This window comes from Oncorhynchus nerka, linkage group LG12, assembly GCF_034236695.1.
Source record: "Oncorhynchus nerka isolate Pitt River linkage group LG12, Oner_Uvic_2.0, whole genome shotgun sequence".
NCBI lineage: Eukaryota > Metazoa > Chordata > Actinopteri > Salmoniformes > Salmonidae > Oncorhynchus > Oncorhynchus nerka.
Genome location: NC_088407.1, coordinates 85,539,563 through 85,564,045, shown reverse-complemented (window position 1 = coordinate 85,564,045; position 24,483 = coordinate 85,539,563). Strand labels below are relative to the sequence as shown.

Here is a 24,483-nt window from a genome sequence, read left to right as displayed (position 1 = left end):
CAAATTTTCTCTTCAATTAAACATTTGATCTCAATACAGTTTTCTGTTCCCAAAACTAGAATCTGTTACGAACAGTGGATTAAGTGGACTAAGTTGTTTTTTAATTTTACCCTTTGCAAAAGTTATTAAAAATCGTGTTGTTTAGAAGGAGTGGAAAGGCAAATTAAGTTATTGCACATGCGCACTTCCCAGAGTAGGTTTCCCTAACGGAAATATGCAGATGTATACTAGTACGCGCCAATAGGATATCGGTAGCTTGGCTCGTCCTTGCTTGTTTTACCCACTATGACTCATTTGTTCCCATTGGAAACGACAAGCTGTGATCTGTCTTGGTTTAGTTATAAAAAATCTTTGTTAAGACTCTAACACTCGTCCCTCTTACAACCATAATTGTCCTAATAAACTGTACTGAAGAAAAATATAAGCGCAACATGTAAAATGTTGGTCCCATGTTTCACGAGCTGAAATAAAAGATCATAGAAATGTTCCATACGTACAAAAAGTTTATTTCTCTCAAATTTTCTGAACATATTTGTTTACATCCCTGTTAGTGAGCATTTCTCCTTTGCCAAGATAATCCATCCACCTGACAGGTGTGTTATATCAAGAAGCTGAATAAACAGTGTGATCATTACATAGGTAGACCTTGTGCTGGGGGGACAATAAAAGGCCACTCTAAAATGTGCAGGTTTGTCACACAACACAAATGCCACAGGTGTCTCAAGTTTTGAGGGAACGTGGAATTGGCATGCTGACTGCCGGGAATGTCCACCAGAGCTGTTGCCAGAGAATTGATTGTTCATTTCTCAACCATAAACCAATGTCGATTTTAGTGAATTTGGCATTCAACTGGCCTCACAACGACAGACCACGTGTTTCTGAGACATCCACATCTGGCTTCTGCGGGATCATCTGGTAAAACTGTGGGTTTTAACCGAAGAATTTCTGCACAGGCTGTCAGAAATGGTCTCAGGGAAGCTCATTCGTGTGTTCGTCGTCCTCACCAGGCTCATGACCTGACTGCAGTTCGGTGTCGTAACCGACTTCAGTTGGCAAATGGGCATTTTAGAGTGGCCAGTTCTTCCATGGCCTACATACACACCAGACATGTCACCCAATGAGCATGTTTGGGATGCTGTGGAACAACTTGTACAACAGCGTGTTCCAGTTCCCGCCAATATCCAGCAACTTCGCACAGACATTGAAGAGGAGTGAGACAACATTCCACAGGCCACAATCAACAGCCTGATCAACTCTATGTGAAGGAGATGTGGATCATTATTCTTTAAAAAATATAAGCTGGGAATTGTTTGAAATATGTGCAGCCTGAAGGGCAAAATACCAAATAGATGATTATTAAGTTGTGACTGTTGACTGTCGTAGAGTCTTCCAGCCAGGCATTTCGTAATAGTTCAAAATACAATCGCGGAAAAACATAGTTTGGAAATCAAATGGCTCCTGCTGTAAAGAGAAGATAATTAAAATACTCAGAGATGTCTTTTAGTTTGCCAAAATTGGCCAAAATTCTCCTCTTAATTAAGAGAACAGTTCAGTTTATCTTAAAGCATCGGCAAAGAAAGGAGAATAATCGTATTTTAATATAAAATAAAAAATAGATGTAAATGTTATTTGTCACTTCGTAAACAACAAGACTAACAGTCTGAGGCCGGTGAGGCCGGTGAGGCCGGTGAGGCCGGTGAGGCCGGTGAGGCCTATTCACTCTTTATCGTTGCCGTGTCATTTTTGAAAGTTTATTTTTGAACAATAATTTCCTCCCTTCTGGTTAGATGGACATCATATTGTATTTGTGTCTCTCCATCTGCATTTCCTCCCTTCTGGTTAGATGGACATCATATTGTATTTGTGTCTCTCCATCTGCATTTCCTCCCTTCTGGTTAGATGGACATCATATTGTATTTGTGTCTCTCCATCTGCATTTCCTCCCTTCTGGTTAGATGGACATCATATTGTATTTGTGTCTCTCCATCTGCATTTCCTCCCTTCTGGTTAGATGGACATCTTATTGTATTTGTGTCTCTCCATCTGCATTTCCTCCCTTCTGGTTAGATGGACATCACATTGTATTTGTGTCTCTCCATCTGCATTTCCTCCCTTCTGGTTAGATGGACATCATATTGTATTTGTGTCTCTCCATCTGCATTTCCTCCCTTCTGGTTAGATGGACATCATATTGTATTTGTGTCTCTCCATCTGCATTTCCTCCCTTCTGGTTAGATGGACATCATATTGTATTTGTGTCTCTCCATCTGCATTTCCTCCCTTCTGGTTAGATGGACATCTTATTGTATTTGTGTCTTTCCATCTGCATTTCCTCCCTTCTGGTTAGATGGACATCTTATTGTATTTGTGTCTCTCCATCTGCATTTCCTCCCTTCTGGTTAGATGGACATCTTATTGTATTTGTGTCTCTCCATCTGCCTTTTATACGGATCAGATATAATCGTTGTTTATATGGTTTCTCAGTGTCAGCGGACTTTCCCTGCCATTTTGGTCGTATTAAAAAAAGATTCTGCTAATGCCTCTGCATATAAGTAGAATTGCATGAAATGTGTTGCTAAAAGACCAACATTTTCCCAAAGAAAGGAGAAGAAACGTATCTGATATAAAATAAAACATCTTTGTAAATGTTATTATCTTTGTAAACAACAGGTGAAGACTGACAGTGAAGACTGACAGTGAAGTGCTTACGGGTCCTTTTCCAACAATGCAGAGTTAAAATGATCAAATAAAAATGTAAATAGTGTCACGAGGAATAAATACACAATGAATAACAATAACGCGTAAGAAAAATAACATGTTATATGTACAGGCCTATAGCCTAAGGTCTTTTTTGCAAACAGTGATTGAGTTATATATAAGCAATAAGGCACGAGGGGGTGTGGTATATGGCCAATATACCACGGCTAAGGGCTGTTCTCACGCACGACACAACACGGAGTGCCTGGATTTTTTATTTTACCTCTATTTAACTAGGCAAGTCAGTTAAGAACAAATTCTTATTTTCAATGACGGCCTAGGAACAGTGGGTTAACTGCCTGTTCAGGGGCAGAACGACAGATTTGTACCTTGTCAGCTCGGGGGTTTGAACTTGCAACCTTCCGGTTACTATTCCAACGTTCTAACCACTAGACAGCCCTTATCCGTGGTATATTGGCCATATACCACAAACCCCTGAGGTGCCTTATTGCTGTTATAAACTGGTTACCAACGTAATTAGAGCAGTAAAAAAAATGTTTTTTGTCATACCCTTGGTATACGGTCTGATATACCACGTCTGTCAGCCAATCAGCATTCAGGGCTCACCCAGTTTATAATTTTAACCTAAATTATGGCTATCCAATCTACTCATCACATTAAGTCTGCAAATGCGATGATGGTGCATTTTTATGGTGAATTATTTATTTATTTAATCCCCCAAATGTGAAACTCAAGCAAAGCCTATGATAGAAGAGAATCTGCATGTATCTAATTATAGACAAGTTGACTAACAAATAGCAAAATGTTGGAAATTCTAAGCAGAAACATAGGACTATCTCAGAAGGCTTGTCCAAAAATCACTTCGCCATGTCTGACTGCACAGCACAGTTTCTATATTAGCGGGTTAGGGTGAGATTTTCACTTTATCATGTATAGGGGGTCCCGAGGGGCCGCATTTTGGGAATCCACTGTCTCAGTAAACCATAATGTTGGGATTTGATCATGTTTTGTCTAGATATTCGTGTGTGTGTGTGTGTGTGTGTGTGTGTGTGTGTAGAACTTGTGTGAGGGGGGCAGACAGCTAATCACCACTCAGGACGCGGCTCTGCTTAGATGCCCCAGTGATGACATCACAGCCTCACTCAGGTAAGACCTCTCGATAGCCTTTGATGTAAATATGCCTGTATTCTCATCTGTGTGTGATACTAACAGTGTCTGCTTGTGTGCCAGGATGTATGAACACGTTTCTGACGTGGGTCTGTTCTTGTTCAACGACGCAATGGTTCTGACCGAGAGGAATGTGTGTCACCGACCCCTTCACACACACACACACACACACACACACACACACACACACACACACACACACACACACACTGCGACACACACACCTTCCTGGCCTCTGTCGCCCTGCACAGCCTCACCCTCAGAGAGATCACAGACACGCGCTGTGAGTACACACACACACACACAAATACAGTACCAGTCAAAAGTTTGGACACACAAACTCATTCAAGGGTTTTTCTTTATTTTTTCTTTCTTTATTTTTTCCTATTTTCTTCATTGTAGAATAATAGTGATGACATCACAACTATGAATGCCAAGAGTGTGCAAAGCTGTTGAGGCAAAGGGTGGCTACTTTGAAGAATCTCAAATATAAAATATAATTTGATTTGTTTAACACTTTTTTGGTTACTACATGATTCCATATGTGTTATTTCATAGTGTTGATGTCTTCACTAATATTCTACAATGTAGAAAATAGTAAAATGAAAGAAAAACCCTTGAATGAGTAGGTGTGTCCAAACTTTTGACTGGTACTGTATGTGTAGATAGTACATTTTATGTTTAGGTTTTCAATATATACATACATACATACAGTGGCAAGGAAAAGGACATTCAATCCCTTTGGAATGACCTGAATTTCTGCATAAATTGGTCATAAAATTTGATCTGATCTTCATCTAGGTCACAACAATAGAGAAACACAGTCTGCACAGTCTCCTTAAACTAATAACACACAAACAATTATATGTTTTCATGTCTTTATTGAACCATCGTGTAAACATACACAGTGCAGGGTGGGAAAAGTATGTGAACCCTTGGATTTAGTAACTGGTTGACCCTCCTTTGGCAGCGATAACCTCAACCAAACGTTTCCTGTAGTTGCGGATCAGACCTGCACAACGGTCAGGAGGAATTATGGACCATTCATCTTTACAAAACTGGTTCAGTTCAGCAATATTCTTAGGATGTCTGGTGTGACCTGCTATCGAGGTCACAGCATTTAAAATCGGGTTGAGGTCAGGACTCTGACTGGGCCACTCAGGTTGAGGTCAGGACTCTGACTTGGCCACTCAGGTTGAGGTCAGGACTCTGACTGGGCCACTCAGGTTGAGGTCAGGACTCTGACTGGGCCACACCAGAAGGTGTATTTTATTCTGTTGAAGTCATTCTGTTGGATGGTTTACTTCTGTGTTTTGGGTCGTTGTCCTGTTGCATCACCCAACTTCTGTTGAGATTCAATTAGCGGACAGACAGCCTTACATTCTCATGCAAAATGTCTTGATAAACTTGGGAATTAATTTTTCCGTCAATGATAGCAAGCTGTCCAGGCCCTGAGGCAGCAAAGCAGCCCCAAACCATGATGCTTCCTCCACCAGACTTTACAGTTTGGATGAGGTTTTGATGTTGCTGTGCCTTTTTTCCCACACTGTGTTGTGTGTTCCTTCCAAACAACTCAACTGTAGTTTTGTCTGTCCACAGAATATTTTGCCAGTAGCGCTGTGGAACATCCAGGTGCTCTTTTGCAAACTTCAGACGTGCAGAAATGTTTTTTTTTTGACAGCAGTGGCTTCTTCCGTGGTGTCCTCCCCATGAACGCCATTCTTGTTTAGTGTTTTACGTATCGTAGACTCGTCAACAGAGATGTTAGCATGTTCCAGAGATTTCTGTAAGTCTTTAGCTGACACTCTAGGATTATTCTTAACCTCATTGAGCATTCTGCACTGTGCTCTTGCAGTCATCGGCCACTCCTAGGGGGAGTAGCAACAGTGCTGAACTTTCTCCAATTTATAGACAATTTGTCTTACCGTGGACTGATGAACATCAAGGCTTTTAGAGATACTTTTGTAACCCTTTCCAGTGTTATGCATGTCAACAATTCTTAATCGTAGGTCTTCTGAGATCTCTTTTTGTTTGAGGCATGGTTCACATCAGGCAATGCTTCTTGTGAAGAGCAAACTCAGACTGTGTGAGTGTTTTTTAAAGGACAAGGCAGCTCTAACCAACATCTCCAATCTCGTCTCATTGATTGGACACCAGGTTAGCTGACTCCTGACTCCAATTAGCTTTTGGAGAAGTCATTAGCCTAGGGGTTCACATACTTTTACCAACCTTCACTGTGAATGTTTAAATTATGTATTCCATATAGACAAGAAAAATACAATAATTTGTGGGTCATTAGTTTTAAGCAGACTGTTTGTCTGTTGTTGTGACTAAGATGAAGATCAGATCATATTTTATGACTAATTTATGCAGAAATTCAGGTAATTCCAAAGGGTTCTTGCCACTGTATATACAGACATGCTCACAATGAATGCATTAGATTCATTTATCTTCCTCTTCATTCCTCCCTTTATTCGTACTCCCTCTCCCTCCCTCCTCACTTACCTCTCTCTCTCCCCTCCTCCCTCTCCCTCCCTCCTCACTTACCTCTCTCTCTCCCCTCCTCCCTCTCCCTCCCTCCTCACTTACCTCTCTCTCTCCCCTCCTCCCTCTCTCTCCCTCCTCACTTACCTCTCTCTCTCCCCTCCTCCCTCTCCCTCCCTCCTCACTTACCTCTCTCTCTCCCCTCCTCCCTCTCCCTCTCACTTACCTCTCTCTCTGCTCCCTCCCCTCCCTCATCCTCTCACCTCTCTCTCTCTGCTCCCACCCCTCCCTCATCCCCTCTCTCTCTCTGCTCCCTCCCCTCCCTCATCTCTCTGCTCCCTCCCCTCCCTCATCCTCTCTCTCTCTGCTCCCTCCCCTCCCTCATCCCTCTCTCTCTGCTCCCTCCCCTCCCTCATCCCTCTCACTTACCCCTCTCTCTCTGCTCCCTCCCCTCCCTCATCCCTCTGCTCCCTCCCCTCCCTCATCCCTCTGCTCCCTCCCCTCCCTCATCCCTCTGCTCCCTCCCCTCCCTCATCCCTCTGCTCCCTCCCCTCCCTCATCCCCTCTCTCCTCCCTTGCTCCACCCTCTCTCTCCCCTCCTCCCTCTCCCCCTCACTTACCTCTCTCTCTCTGCTCCCTCCCCTCCCTCATCCCTCTCTGCTCCCTCCCCTCCCTCATCCCTCTCTCTTCTCCCTTCGTCTCTCCTCCCTTCCCCTCCTCCACCTCCCTCTCCCTCTCACTTACCTCTCTCTCTCTGCTCCCTCACCTCCCTCCCTCACCCCTCTCTCTCCTCATTTCGTCTCTCTCTCCTCCCTTAGTCTCCCTCCCTTCCCTTGCTCCACCCTCTCTCTCTCCCCTCCTCCCCCTCTCTCTCTCTCCCTCCTCCCCCCCTCTCTCTCTCTCTCTCTCCCCTCCTCCCCCTCTCTCTCTCTCTCTCTCTCTCTCCCTCCTCCCCTCTCTCTCTCTCTCCCCTCCTCCCCCTCTCTCTCTCCTCCTCTCTCTCTCTCTCTCTCCCCCTCCTCCCTCTCTCCACCCTCCCTTTCTCCCCCCTCTCTCCCTCCCTTTCTCCCCTTTCTCCCCCTCTCTCTCTCCCTCCCCCTCTCTCCCCCTTCATCTCTATCCCTCTCTCTCTACTTCCTGAGAGTAACTAGGCCAGATAGTGACTACCTGAGAGTAACTAGGCCAGATAGTGACTTCCTGAGAGTACTCCCATGGCCAGATAGTGACTACCTGAGAGTAACTAGGCCAGATAGTGACTTCCTGAGAGTAACTTGGCCAGATAGTGACTTCCTGAGAGTAACTTGGCCAGATAGTGACTTCCTGAGAGTAACTTGGCCAGATAGTGACTTCCTGAGAGTAACTTGGCCAGATAGTGACTATCTGAGAGTAACTAGGCCAGATAGTGACTACCTGAGAGTAACTTGGCCAGATAGTGACGATCTGAGAGTAACTAGGCCAGATAGTGACGATCTGAGAGTAACTAGGCCAGATAGTGACGACCTGAGAGTAACTTGGCCAGATAGTGATGATCTGAGAGTAACTAGGCCAGATAGTGACTACCTGAGAGTAACTTGGCCAGATAGTGACTACCTGAGAGTAACTTGGCCAGATAGTGACGATCTGAGAGTAACTAGGCCAGATAGTGACGATCTGAGAGTAACTAGGCCAGATAGTGACGATCTGAGAGTAACGATCTGAGAGTAGTCCCTAACTGTCTTCCTGTATTCTATGTATGCTTCATACTTCTTCTGTATCACTAGTTAACATTAAACATGTCATACATAACCTGTCTGCCTTGTTCATTTCTTTTGTGATGATATTATGTGACCAGTTATGTCCCATTAAAGAGTGTTTTTATTCTCTGGGGACATATATACAGTAAATATATAAATAAGAAATTAATCAGCTATCCCAAAAGTCTCTTTGTTCCTCCAACATCTATTGGACTGAGAGTTTGATCTCTTACTCTTTCTCTCTGTCCCCCCCTCTCAATTCAATTCTCTCTCTGTTCCCCCCTATCTCTCTCTGCCCCTCCCACTCTCTCCCCTCTCTCTCTCTCCCTCCCTCTCCCCTCTCCTCAGTTCTCCCAGGTGCAGCAGGTGATAGGGTTGTTAGGACTATACAGAGGAAGTAGTCATTGTGTTGGAGTGTGTTTTGTGATTAATCTCTAATCACACACACACACACAGAGAGAGAGAAACATACACCAGGGATGTGGACATACTGATCCTCAAGTGATATCTGCTAGTTCCGAATTAGTGTCCAGAATTAGTTCCATCCCGAGTGTTCTGCAGTCATCTTTGAGATCCAGTCTGAGTGTTCTAGAGTTGCCTTAGTGTTTGAGTGTTCTGAGTGTTCTGAGTGTTCTAGAGTTGCCTTAGTGTTTTTGAGTGTTCTGAGTGTTCTAGAGTTGCCTTAGTGTTTTTGAGTGTTCTGAGTGTTCTAGAATGGTCTTCACCCCACACTGGAAAGACGGGAGGGGACTGGACAGTGCGCAGCTCCTGCCGTGACGACACCTCTAGGTGACTCAAGTAAGTACATTTAATTTTCTTGTATATCGTATGATTGATTTTCTCTTTCCTATCCTCCTTGTCTTGTGTGAAGTAATAGGCATGGTGAAAAACACCCAAATACACATTCATTGAAATGTGAAAGAAATATAAAATAATTATAATATACAGTACAAGTAGAAGTTGGTACAGCTACTCATTCGTGACTTTAGAGAATTCATTACAACAGCAACAACAAAGGATTTAAAACCTCTTGGGGCTAGGGGGCAGAATTTTCACTTGCAATGAGGAAGTAGGCCAACTAGGAACTGGGGACACTTTTGTGAGTTGCGCAAGACGTGAAAAGTGGCGCTGGTTTGTTTTCATTCCTGTATTGAACACAGATTGCCCGTCTACAATTTGATTGATTATTAACGTTTAAAAATACCTAAAGTTGTATTACCAAAGTAGTTTGAAATATTTTGGCAAAGTTTACAAGGCAACTTTTGAAATATTTTGTAGTGACGTTGCGTTTTTTGTAAGCTGTTTTTTTCTGGATCAAACGTGCTTTATAAATGGACATTTTGGATATATATGGACGGAATTAATAAAACAAAAGGACCAATTGTGATGTTTATGGGACATATTGGAGTGCCAACAAAAGAAACTCGTCAAAGGTTTCTTTTTAAAAAAAAATTATTTTACCTTTATTTAACCAGGTAGGCTAGTTGAGAACAAGTTCTCATTTGCGACCTGGCCATGATAAAGCATAGCAGTGTGAACAGACAAAACAGAGTTACACATGGAGTAAACAATTAACAAGTCAATAACACAGTAGAAAAAAGGGGAGTCTATATACATTGTGTGCAAAATGCATGAGGAGGTAGGCGAATAATTACAATTTTGCAGATTAACACTGGAGTGATAAATGATCAGATGGTCATGTACAGGTAGAGATATTGGTGTGCAAAAGATCAGAAAAGTAAATAAATAAAAACAGTATGGGGATGAGGTGGGTAAAAATGGGTGGGCTATTTACCGATAGACTATGTACAGCTGCAGCGATCGGTTAGCTGCACAGATAGCAGATGTTTGAAGTTGGTGAGGGAGATAAGTCTCCAACTTCGGCGATTTTTGCAATTCGTTCCAGTCACAGGCAGCAGAGAACTGGAACGAAAGGTGGCCAAATGAGGTGTTGGCTTTAGGGATGATCAGTGAGATACACCTGCTGGAGCGCGTGCTACGGATGGGTGTTGCCATCGTGACCAGTGAACTGAGATAAGGCGGAGCTTTACCTAGCATGGACTTGTAGATGACCTGGAGCCAGTGGGTCTGGCGACGAATATGTAGCGAGGGCCAGCCGACTAGAGCATACAAGTCGCAGTGGTGGGTGGTATAAGGTGCTTTAGTGACAAAACGGATGGCACTGTGATAAACTGCATCCAGTTTGCTGAGTAGACTGTTGGAGGCTATTTTGTAGATGACATAGCCGAAGTCGAGGATCGGTAGGATAGTCAGTTTTACTAGGGTAAGCTTGGCGGCGTGAGTGAAGGAGGCTTTGTTGCGGAATTGAAAGCCGACTCTTGATTTGATGTTTGATATGAGTCTGGAAGGAGAGTTTACAGTCTAGCCAGACACCTAGGTGTCAAAGGTAATGCATATTTTACATTTTATTTCAGCGTTTTGTGTAGCGCCTGCAGGGTTGAAATATGCTAACTCCTTTGTTTACTGCTGGTGCAGATGGTGCAGGCCATCAGATAATAGCTTCTTATGCTTCCGCGGAAAAGCATTTTAAAAATCTGACATATTGGCCGGATTCACAACGAGTGTAGCTTTAATTGAGTATCTTACATGTGTGATTTAATGAACGTTAGAATTTTATAGTATTTTATTTGAATCTGGTGCTCTGCATTTTCCCTGGCAATTGGCCGGTTGAGACATTTGTGTCCCACCTATCCCTAACTAGAAACAAACTTTCAAACATAAGGAAACTTGTTGGCAAGGAAAAAACACGTTTAAAAAAAATTGGGTTTTGTCACAATTGTGTAGGTGTCATAACCAGCCAAAAGTACAAAAGTACAGTAGTAAATACAGTAGTAGAAATACTAGAATGAGCTTACAGTACCAGTCAAAAGTTTGGACACACCTACTCATTCCAGGATTTATCTTTATTTTTACTATTTTCTATTAGTGAATATAGTGAAGACTATGAAAGAACTCGTATGGAATAATGTAGCAACCAAAAAAGTGTGAAACAATTCAAAATATATTTTACATTTTTCAAAGTAGCCACTCTTTGCCTTGATGACAGCTTTGCACACTCTTGGAAGAGTTGATAATATATTACACTAAGGACCCAGGAAGAGTTGATAATATAGTGTACTACTGTCTCCTGTACACTAAGGACCCAGGAAGAGTTGGTCATATAGTACACTAAGGACCCAGGAAGAGTTGATCATATAGTACACTAAGGACCCAGGAAGAGTTGATAATATAGTGTACTACTGTCTCCTGTACACTAAGGACCCAGGAAGAGTTGGTCATATAGTACACTAAGGACCCAGGAAGAGTTGATCATATAGTACACTAAGGACCCAGGAAGAGTTGATCATATAGTACACTAAGGACCCAGGAAGAGTTGGTCATATAGTACACTAAGGACCCAGGAAGAGTTGATCATATAGTACACTAAGGACCCAGGAAGAGTTGGTCATATAGTACACTAAGGACCCAGGAAGAGTTGATAATATAGTGTACTACTGTCTCCTGTACACTAAGGACCCAGGAAGAGTTGGTCATATAGTACACTAAGGACCCAGGAAGGGTTGGTCATATAGTACACTAAGGACCCAGGAAGAGTTGCAGGGGAGAAGAGAAGAATGTGCCTATTTGAAAGCTAGGAAAAAAAATAACTAGCTCACATTTAATTTAAAAGTAGCTCTCATGCTAGAAGAGGTTGGAGACCCCTGTTATACACACTGCTACAGTTCATCTAAATTCAGCATTTCTGACTAGATTTGGTAAATCTGGATGAAATAAAGATTCTCCGCCCCCCCCTCCAGAACTAAACCTTCAATCTCCAGATCGACATCCAGATCATTTGATTTGATTTGATTAACCCTCTGCTCTACCAGGGGATAGCAGTGGCGTTGCAGTCTTAAGGGGTGAATCTGGACAACGAACGCAATATTCTGACTTATTAAAAGGTTCCCATCCTCTTCATATGCTGTTGCTACGGTAACACTTTATTTTAGGATTTTGCTCTTTGTTATTGTGCTTTGTTGTTGTTGTTGTTGACAATTTCAATTGAAAATCATCACAGTGAGGTACTTCATTTTTACCCAGAAATCATTTGTTATTGATCATGTTTACCCAAAAATCATTTGATATTGATCATGTTTACCCAGAAATCATTTGTTATTGATCATTTGTACCCAGAAATCATTTGTTATTGATCATTTTTACCCAGAAATCATTTGTTATTGATCATTTGTACCCAGAAATAATTTGTTATTGATCATTTTTACCCAGAAATCATTTGATATAAAAACAGCTGCATTGTACCTTTTCTTCAATCAATAAAATATTTTTTTACATTTTTCCTGAATTTAGTTTTTGTATATTTATTATTTGTCAGCCTCTTTCAGAAGGTGTATTTCATGCATGTTGTATGTGTGCAAATGCAGAATTTAGACAAACTATATAAACAACTTTAATAAACTACAAAACACACAATATAATTCCTACTTTGAGACGCCTGATATGATCCCTTGTGTCTTATTTTTCATGATCTGAAAAGCAAAAAGTCATCCTAGATCAGCAGGTACCTTTTTAAATATGGGCCCAGGAATACGCAACATATAACGATGGTGAATAACCCCGTATTTCTCTGGGCTAGTTATGTTTGAAAGGAAGTGTTGAATTCCTAATTGACAACATGGCTATATACTGAACAAATAAACTGTAAGTGAGCTTCGCTGGTGGCGCAGAGGATAAAAGACTTTGCTTGAGAACCAAACATTTCTATTTCAATGGTCATATTGTTCACATATTAAAATACACATTGTTGTGTTTGTATGATGAAATGCGGTTCACATTTCCTATAAATTAAATTAAAATATTGGAATAAAATATTGGAATATCACCTGCAAATGTGAATTACCATTAAATCTGAAGAGGAACATAATGGGGATGTATTCCTGTCTATAGAGAAACATAATTCCAGTCTTTTTTTATTTATTTTACCTTTATTTAACCAGGCAAGTCAGTTAAGAACAAATTCTTATTTTCAATGACGGCCTGGGAACAGTGGGTTAACTGCCTGTTCAGGGGCAGAACGACAGATTTGTACCTTGTCAGCTCGGGGGTTTGAACTCGCAACCTTCCGGTTACTAGTCCAACGCTCTAACCACTAGGCTACGCTGCCGCCCCGGAGGGAAACATAATGGGGATGTATTCCAATCTATAGAGAAACATAATGGGGATGTATTCCAGTCTGGAGCGAAACATAATGGGAATGTATTCCAGTCTATAGAGAAACATAATGGGGATGTATTCCAGTCTGGAGAGAAACATAATGGGGATGTATTCCAGTCTATAGAGAAACATAATGGGGATGTATTCCAGTCTGGAGGGAAACATAATGGGGATGTATTCCAGTCTATAGAGAAACATAATGGGGATGTATTCCAGTCTGGAGGGAAACATAATGGGGATGTATTCCAGTCTATAGAGAAACATAATGGGGATGTATTCCAGTCTGGAGGGAAACATAATGGGGATGTATTCCAGTCTATAGAGAAACATAATGGGGATGTATTCCAGTCTGTGGGGATGTATTCCAGAAACATAATGGGGAAACATAATGGGGATGGATGTATTCCAGTCTGGAGGGAAACATAATGGGGATGTATTCCAGTCTATAGAGAAACATAATGGGGATGTATTCCAGTCTATCATAATGGGGATGTATTCCAGTCTATAGAAACATAATGGGGATGTATTCCAGTCTATAGAGAAACATAATGGGGATGTATTCCAGTCTATAGAAACATAATGGGGATGTATTCCAGTCTATAGAAACATAATGGGGATGTATTCCAGTCTATAGAGAAACATAATGGGGATGTATTCCAATCTGGAGGGAAACATAATGGGGATGTATTCCAGTCTATAGAGAAACATAATGGGGATGTATTCCAGTCTGGAGGGAAACATAATGGGGATGTATTCCAGTCTGGAGGGAAACATAATGGGGATGTATTCCAGTCTATAGAGAAACATAATGGGGATGTATTCCAGTCTATAGAGAAACATAATGGGGATGTATTCCAGTCTATAGAAACATAATGGGGAAACATAATGGGGATGTATTCCAGTCTATAGAGAAACATAATGGGGATGTATTCCAGTCTATAGAGAAACATAATGGGGATGTATTCCAGTCTGGAGGGAAACATAATGGGGATGTATTCCAGTCTGGAGGGAAACATAATGGGGATGTATTCCAGTCTATAGAGAAACATAATGGGGATGTATTCCAATCTGGAGGGAAACATAATGGGGATGTATTCCAGTCTATGGAGAAACATAATGGGGATGTATTCCAGTCTATAGAGAAACATAATGGGGATGTATTCCAGTCTGGAGAGAAACATAATGGGGATGTATTCCAGTCTATAGAGAAACATAATGGGGATGTATTCCAGTCTATAGAGAAACATAATGGGGATGTATTCCAGTCTATAGAGAAACATAATGGGGATGTATTCCAGTCTATAGAGAAACATAATGGGGATGTATTCCAGTCTCCAGTCTAGAGAAACATAATGGGGATGTATTCCAGTCTATAGAGAAACATAATGGGGATGTATTCCAGTCTATAGAGAAACATAATGGGGATGTATTCCAGTCTATAGAAACATAATGGGGATGTATTCCAGTCTATAGAGAAACATAATGGGGATGTATTATAGAGAAACATAATGGGGATGTATTCCAGTCTATAGAGAAACATAATGGGGATGTATTCCAGTCTATAGAGAAACATAATGGGGATGTATTCCAGTCTATAGAGAAACATAATGGGGATGTATTCCAGTCTGGAGGGAAACATAATGGGGATGTATTCCAATCTGGAGGGAAACATAATGGGGATGTATTCCAGTCTGGAGGGAAACATAATGGGGATGTATTCCAGTCTGTAGAGAAACATAATGGGGATGTATTCCAGTCTGGAGGGAAACATAATGGGGATGTATTCCAGTCTATAGAAACATAATGGGGATGTATTCCAGTCTATAGAAACATAATGGGGATGTATTCCAGTCTATAGAGAAACATAATGGGGATGTATTCCAGTCTATAGAGAAACATAATGGGGATGTATTCCAGTCTAGAGAAACATAATGGGGATGTATTCCAGTCTAGAGAAACATAATGGGGATGTATTCCAGTCTGGAGAAACATAATGGGGATGTATTCCAGTCTATAGAGAAACATAATGGGGATGTATTCCAGTCTGTAGGGAAACATAATGGGGATGTATTCCAGTCTATAGAGAAACATAATGGGGATGTATTCCAGTCTATAGAAACATAATGGGGATGTATTCCAGTCTATAGAAACATAATGGGGATGTATTCCAGTCTGGAGAGAAACATAATGGGGATGTATTCCAGTCTAGAGAAACATAATGGGGATGTATTCCAGTCTATAGAGAAACATAATGGGGATGTATTCCAGTCTATAGAGAAACATAATGGGGATGTATTCCAGTCTATAGAGAAACATAATGGGGATGTATTCCAGTCTATAGAAACATAATGGGGATGTATTCCAGTCTATAGAGAAACATAATGGGGATGTATTCCAGTCTATAGGAAACATAATGGGGATGTATTCCAGTCTATAGAGAAACATAATGGGGATGTATTCCAGTCATAATGGGGATGTATTCCAGTCTATAGAAACATAATGGGGATGTATTCCAGTCTATAGAGAAACATAATGGGGATGTATTCCAGTCTTAGAGAAACATAATGGGGATGTATTCTAGAGAAACATAATGGGGAAACATAATGGGGATGTATTCCAGTCTAGAGAAACATAATGGGGATGTATTCCAGTCTGGAGAGAAACATAATGGGGATGTATTCCAGTCATAATGGGGATGTATTCCAGTCTATAGAGAAACATAATGGGGATGTATTCCAGTCTATAGAAACATAATGGGGATGTATTCCAGTCTATAGAAACATAATGGGGATGTATTCCAGTCTATAGAGAAACATAATGGGGATGTATTCCAGTCTATAGAGAAACATAATGGGGATGTATTCCAGTCTATAGAGAAACATAATGGGGATGTATTCCAGTCTATAGAAACATAATGGGGAAACATAATGGGGATGTATTCCAGTCTGGAGGGAAACATAATGGGGATGTATTCCAGTCTATAGAGAAACATAATGGGGATGTATTCCAGTCTGGAGGGAAACATAATGGGGATGTATTCCAGTCTATAGAGAAACATAATGGGGATGTATTCCAGTCTATAGAGAAACATAATGGGGATGTATTCCAGTCTGGAGGGAAACATAATGGGGATGTATTCCAGTCTATAGAGAAACATAATGGGGATGTATTCCAGTCTAGAGAAACATAATGGGGATGTATTCCAGTCTATAGAGAAACATAATGGGGATGTATTCCAGTCTATATGGGGATGTAAACATAATGGGGATGTATTCCAGTCTATAGAGAAACATAATGGGGATGTATTCCAGTCTATAGAGAAACATAATGGGGATGTATTCCAGTCTGGGGATGTATTCCAGTCTATAGAAACATAATGGGGATGTATTCCAGTCTATAGAGAAACATAATGGGGATGTATTCCAGTCTATAGAGAAACATAATGGGGATGTATTCCAGTCTATAGAGAAACATAATGGGGATGTATTCCAGTCTATAGAGAAACATAATGGGGATGTATTCCAGTCTATAGAGAAACATAATGGGGATGTATTCCAGTCTATAGAGAAACATAATGGGGATGTATTCCAGTCTATAGAGAAACATAATGGGGATGTATTCCAGTCTATAGAGAAACATAATGGGGATGTATTCCAGTCTATCCAGTCTAGAAACATAATGGGGATGTATTCCAGTCTATAGAGAAACATAATGGGGATGTATTCCAGTCTATCCAGAGAAACATAATGGGGATGTATTCCAGTCTATAGAGAAACATAATGGGGATGTATTCCAGTCTATAGAGAAACATAATGGGGATGTATTCCAGTCTATAGAGAAACATAATGGGGATGTATTCCAGTCTAGAGAAACATAATGGGGATGTATTCCAGTCGATAGAGAAACATAATGGGGATGTATTCCAGTCTGGGGATGAGAAACATAATGGGGATGTATTCCAGTCTATAGAGAAACATAATGGGGATGTATTCCAGTCTGTATTCCAGAGAAACATAATGGGGATGTATTCCAGTCTATAGAGAAACATAATGGGGATGTATTCCAGTCTATAGAGAAACATAATGGGGATGTATTCCAGTCTATAGAGAAACATAATGGGGATGTATTCCAGTCTATAGAGAAACATAATGGGGATGTATTCCAGTCTGGAGAGAAACATAATGGGGATGTATTCCAGTCTGGAGGGAAACATAATGGGGATGTATTCCAGTCTATAGAAACATAATGGGGATGTATTCCAGTCTATAGAGAAACATAATGGGGATGTATTCCAGTCTAGAGAAACATAATGGGGATGTATTCCAGTCTATGAAACATAAGATGTATTCCAGAAACATAATGGGGATGTATTCCAGTCTAGAGAAACATAATGGGGATGAAACATAATGGGGATGTATTCCAGTCTATAGAGAAACATAATGGGGATGTATTCCAGTCTATAGAGAAACATAATGGGGATGTATTCCAGTCTATAGAGAAACATAATGGGGATGTATTCCAGTCTATAGAGAAACATAATGGGGATGTATTCCAGTCTATAGAGAAACATAATGGGGATGTATTCCAGTAGAGAAACTGGGGATAGAAACATAATGGGGATGTATTCCAGTCTATAGAGAAACATAATGGGGATGTATTCCAGTCTATAGAGAAACATAATGGGGATGTATTCAGTCTAGAGAAACATAATGGGGATGTATAGAGAAACATAATGGGGATGTATTCCAGTCTATAGAGAAACATAATGGGGATGTATTCCAGTCTATAGAGAAACATAATGGGGATGTATTCCAGTCTATAGAGAAACATAATGGGGATGTATTCCAGTCTGGAAACATAATGGGGATGAAACATAATGGGGATGTATTCCAGTCTATAGAGAAACATAATGGGGATGTATTCCAGTCTAGAGAAACATAATGGGGATGTATTCCAGTCTATAGAGAAACATAATGGGGATGTATTCCAGTCTATAGAGAAACATAATGGGGATGTATTCCAGTCTATAATGGGGAGAAACATAATGGGGATGTATTCCAGTCTATAGAGAAACATAATGGGGATGTATTCCAGTCTATAGAGAAACATAATGGGGATGTATTCCAGTCTATAGAAACATAATGGGGATGTATTCCAGTCTATAGAGAAACATAATGGGGATGTATTCCAGTCTATAGAGAAACATAATGGGGATGTATTCCAGTCTATTAGAGAAACATAATGGGGATGTATTCCAGTCTATAGAGAAACATAATGGGGATGTATTCCAGTCTATAGAGAAACATAATGGGGATGTATTCCAGTCTATAGAGAAACATAATGGGGATGTATTCCAGTCTATAGAGAAACATAATGGGGATGTATTCCAGTCTATAGAAACATAATGGGGATGTATTCCAGTCTATAGAAACATAATGGGGATGTATTCCAGTCTATAGAAACATAATGGGGATGTATTCCAGTCTATAGAGAAACATAATGGGGATGTATTCCAGTCTATAGAGAAACATAATGGGGATGTATTCCAGTCTGGAGGGAAACATAATGGGGATGTATTCCAAGAAACATAATGGGGATGTATTCCAGTCTATAGAAACATAATGGGGATGTATTCCAGTCTATAGAGAAACATAATGGGGATGTATTCCAGTCTATAGAGAAACATAATGGGGATGTATTCCAGTCTATAGAGAAACATAATGGGGATGTATTCCAGTCTATAGAAACATAATGGGGATGTATTCCAGTCTATAGAAACATAATGGGGATGTATTCCAGTCTATAGAGAAACATAATGGGGATGTATTCCAGTCTATAGAGAAACATAATGGGGATGTATTCCAGTCTATAGAGAAACATAATGGGGATGTATTCCAGTCTATAGAAACATAATGGGGATGTATTCCAGTCTATAGAGAAACATAATGGGGATGTATTCCAGTCTATAGAGAAACATAATGGGGATGTATTCCAGTCTATAAACATAATGGGGATGTAAAGTCAGAGAAAATGGGGATGTATTCCAGTCTATAGAAACATAATGGGGATGTATTCCAGTCTATAGAGAAACATAATGGGGATGTATTCCAGTCTATAGAGAAACATAATGGGGATGTATTCCAGTCTATAGAAACATAATGGGGATGTATTCCAGTCTATAGAAACAGTATCCAGTCTATAGAAACATAATGGGGATGTATTCCAGTCTAGAGAAACATAATGGGGATGTATTCCAGTCTATATGGGGGAGAAACATAATGGGGATGTATTCCAGTCTATAGAGAAACATAATGGGGATGTATTCCAGTCTATAGAGAAACATAATGGGGATGTATTCCAGTCTATAGAGAAACATAATGGGGATGTATTCCAGTCTATAGAGAAACATAATGGGGATGTATTCCAGTCTATAGAGAAACATAATGGGGATGTATTCCAGTCTATAGAGAAACATAATGGGGATGTATTCCAGTCTATAGAGAAACATAATGGGGATGTATTCCAGTCTATAGAGAAACATAATATAGAGAAACATAATGGATGTATTCCAGTCTAGGATGTATTCCAGTCTATAGAAACATAATGGGGATGTATTCCAGTCTATATAGAAACAGTCTAGAGAAACATAATGGGGATGTATTCCAGTCTAAGTCTATAGAAACATAATGGGGATGTAAGTCAGAAACATAATGGGGATGTATTCCAGTCTATAGAGAAACATAATGGGGATGTATTCCAGTCTATAGAGAAACATAATGGGGATGTATTCCAGTCTATAGAGAAACATAATGGGGATGTATTCCAGTCTATAGAAACATAATGGGGATGTATTCCAGTCTATAGAGAAACATAATGGGGATGTATTCCAGTCTATAGAAACATAATGGGGATGTATTCCAGTCTATAGAAACATAATGGGGATGTATTCCAGTCTATAGAAACATAATGGGGATGTATTCCAGTCTATAGAAACATAATGGGGATGTATTCCAATCTATAGAAACATAATGGGGATGTATTCCAGTCTAGAGAAACATAATGGGGATGTATTCCAGTCTATAGAAACATAATGGGGATGTATTCCAGTCTATAGAAACATAATGGGGATGTATTCCAGTCTATAGAAACATAATGGGGATGTATTCCAGTCTATAGAGAAACATAATGGGGATGTATTCCAGTCTATAGAGAAACATAATGGGGATGTATTCCAGTCTATAGAGAAACATAATGGGGATGTATTCCAGTCTATAGAGAAACATAATGGGGATGTATTCCAGTCTATAGAGAAACATAATGGGGATGTATTCCAGTCTATAGAGAAACATAATGGGGATGTATTCCAGTCTATAGAAACATAATGGGGATGTATTCCAGTCTATAGAGAAACATAATGGGGATGTATTCCAGTCTATAGAAACATAATGGGGATGTATTCCAGTCTATAGAGAAACATAATGGGGATGTATTCTATAGAGAAACATAATGGGGATGTATTCCAGTCTGGAGAAACATAATGGGGATGTATTCAGTCTATAGAGAAACATAAATACAGAAACATAATGGGGATGTATTCCAGTCTATAGAAACATAATGGGGATGGGAAACATAATGGGGATGTATTTCATAATGGGGATGTATTCCAGTCTATAGAGAAACATAATGGGGATGTATTCCAGTCTAGAGAGAAACATAATGGGGATAATGGGGATGTATTCCAGTCTTTAGAGAAACATAATGGGGATGTATTCCAGTCGATAGAGAACAATAATGGGGATGTATTCCAGTCTGGAGAGAAACATAATGGGGATGTATTCCAGTCTATAGAGAAACATAATGGGGATGTATTCCAGTAGAAACATAATGGGGATGTATTCCCCATCTATAGAAACATAATGGGGATGTATTCCAGTCTAGAGAAACATAATGGGGATGTATTCCAGTCTATAGAGAAACATAATGGGGATGTATTAGAAACATAATGGGGATGTATTCCAGTCTATAGAAACATAATGGGGATGTATTCCAGTCTATAGAGAAACATAATGGGGATGTATTCCAGTCTATAGAGAAACATAATGGGGATGTATTCCAGTCTATAGAGAAACATAATGGGGATGTATTCCAGTCTATAGAGAAACATATTCCAGTCTATAGAGACACATAATGGGGATGTATTCCAGTCTATAGAAACATAATGGGGATGTATTCCAGTCTATAGAAACATAATGGGGATGTATTCCAGTCTATAGAGAAACATAATGGGGATGTATTATTCCACATAATGGGGATGTCTATAGAAACATAATGGGGATGTATTCCAGTCTATAGAAACATAATGGGGATGTATTCCAGTCTATAGAGAAACATAATGGGGATGTATTCCAGTCTATAGAGAAACATAATGGGGATGTATTCCAGTCTAGAAACATAATGGGGATGTATTCCAGTCTATAGAGAAACATAATGGGGATGTATTCCAGTCTATAGAGAAACATAATGGGGATGTATTCCAGTCTATAGAAACATAATGGGGATGTATTCCAGTCTATAGAAACATAATGGGGATGTATTCCAATCTATAGAAACATAATGGGGATGTATTCCAAATAGAGAAACATAATGGGGATGTATTCCAGTCTATAGAGAAACATAATGGGGATGTATTCCAGTCTAGAGAAACATAATGGGGATGTATTCCAGTCATAGAAACAATGGGGATGTATTCCAGTCTATAGAGAAACATAATGGGGATGTATTCCAGTCTATAGAGAAACATAATGGGGATGTATTCCAGTCTATAGAGAAACATAATGGGGATGTATTCCAGTCAGTCTAGAGAAACATAATGGGGATGTATTCCAGTCTATAGAGAAACATAATGGGGATGTATTCCAGTCTATAGAGAAACATAATGGGGATGTATTCCAGTCTATAGAGAAACATAATGGGGATGTATTCCAGTCTATAGAAACATAATGGGGATGTATTCCAGTCTATAGAGAAACATAATGGGGATGTATTCCAGTCTATAGAAACATAATGGGGATGTATTCCAGTCTATAGAAACATAATGGGGATGTATTCCAGTCTATAGAGAAAACATAATGGGGATGGGGTATTCCAGTCTGAGAAACATAATAGAGAAACATAATGGGGATGTATTCCAGTCTATAGAGAAACATAATGGGGATGTATTCCAGTCTAGAGAAACATAATGGGGATGTATTCCATAGAAACATAATGGGGATGTATTCCAGTCTATAGAGAAACATAATGGGGATGTATTCCAGTCTATAGAGAAACATAATGGGGATGTATTCCAGTCTGAAACATAATGGGGATGTATTCCAGAGAAACATAATGGGGATGTATTCCAGTCTATAGAAACATAATGGGGATGTATTCCAGTCTATAGAGAAACATAATGGGGATGTATTCCAGTCTATAGAGAAACATAATGGGGATGTATTCCAGTCTATAGAGAAACATAATGGGGATGTATTCCAGTCTATAGAAACATAATGGGGATGTATTCCAGTCTATAGAGAAACATAATGGGGATGTATTCCAGTCTATAGAAACATAATGGGGATGTATTCCAGTCTATAGAGAAACATAATGGGGATGTATTCCAGTCTAATGGGGAGTATTCCAGTCATAGAGAAACATAATGGGGATGTATTCCAGTCTATAGAGAAACATAATGGGGATGTATTCCAGTCTATAGAAACATAATGGGGATGTATTCCAGTCTATAGAGAAACATAATGGGGATGTATTCCAGTCTATAGAGAAACATAATGGGGATGTATTCCAGTCTATAGAGAAACATAATGGGGATGTATTCCAGTCTATAGAAACATAATGGGGATGTATTCCAGTCTATAGAAACATAATGGGGATGTATTCCAGTCTATAGAGAAACATAATGGGGATGTATTCCAGTCTATAGAAACATAATGGGGATGTATTCCAGTCTATAGAAACATAATGGGGATGTATTCCAGTCTATAGAGAAACATAATGGGGATGTATTCCAGTCTATAGAAACATAATGGGGATGTATTCCAGTCTATAGAAACATAATGGGGATGTATTCCAGTCTATAGAGAAACATAATGGGGATGTATTCCAGTCTAGAAACATAAGATGTATTCCACATAATGGGGATGTATTCCAGTCTATAGAGAAACATAATGGGGATGTATTCCAGTCTATAGAGAAACATAATGGGGATGATATTCCAGTCTATAGAGAAACATAATGGGGATGTATTCCAGTCTATAGAAACATAATGGGGATGTATTCCAGTCTAGAGAAACATAATGGGGATGTATTCCAGTCTATAGAGAAACATAATGGGGATGTATTCCAGTCTGGGGAGAGAGTCTAGAGAAACATAATGGGGATGTATTCCAGTCAGAAACATAATGGGGATGTATTCCAGTCTATAGAGAAACATAATGGGGATGTATTCCAGTCTGGAGAGAAACATAATGGGGATGTATTCCAGTCTATAGAGAAACATAATGGGGATGTATTCCAGTCTATAGAGAAACATAATGGGGATGTATTCCAGTCTAGAGAAACATAATGGGGATGTATTCCAGAAACATAATGGGGATGTATTCCAGTCTATAGAAACATAATGGGGATGTATTCCAGTCTATAGAGAAACATAATGGGGATGTATTCCAGTCTATAGAGAAACATAATGGGGATGTATTCCAGTCTATAGAAACATAATGGGGATGTATTCCAGTCTATAGAAACATAATGGGGATGTATTCCAGTCTATAGGGAACATAATGGGGATGTATTCTATAGAAACCAGTCTCTATAGAGAAACATAATGGGGATGTATTCCAGTCTATAGAAACATAATGGGGATGTATTCCAGTCTATAGAAACATAATGGGGATGTATTCCAGTCTATAGAGAAACATAATGGGGATGTATTCCAGTCTATAGAGAAACATAATGGGGATGTATTCCAGTCTATAGAGAAACATAATGGGGATGTATTCCAGTCTATAGAGAAACATAATGGGGATGTATTCCAGTCTATAGATAAACAAAATGGGGATGTATTCCAGTCTGGAGGGAAACATAATGGGGATGTATT

General features: G+C 39.8%; 2 protein-coding genes across 2 annotated transcripts in view; both read left to right on the top strand.

Annotated features, from left to right (window-relative positions):
* Positions 1-5,757, top strand: part of LOC115124955 (epithelial cell-transforming sequence 2 oncogene-like) — a 16,858-nt gene extending 11,101 nt beyond the window's left edge. The window contains 4 exon segments of the mRNA XM_065025030.1: positions 3,776-3,864; positions 3,949-4,035; positions 4,083-4,210; positions 5,741-5,757. Coding sequence (XP_064881102.1) covers positions 3,776-3,864; positions 3,949-4,035; positions 4,083-4,210; positions 5,741-5,757 — 321 coding nt within the window.
* A 1,695-nt stretch (positions 5,758-7,452) lies between these two features.
* LOC115123486 (collagen alpha-2(I) chain-like) overlaps positions 7,453-24,483 on the top strand; it is a 39,761-nt gene continuing 22,730 nt past the window's right edge. Inside the window, exon 1 of the mRNA XM_065025899.1 lies at positions 7,453-8,900. The gene's annotated coding sequence lies outside the window, so the exon portion shown is untranslated. The remainder of the gene's footprint in view (positions 8,901-24,483) is intronic.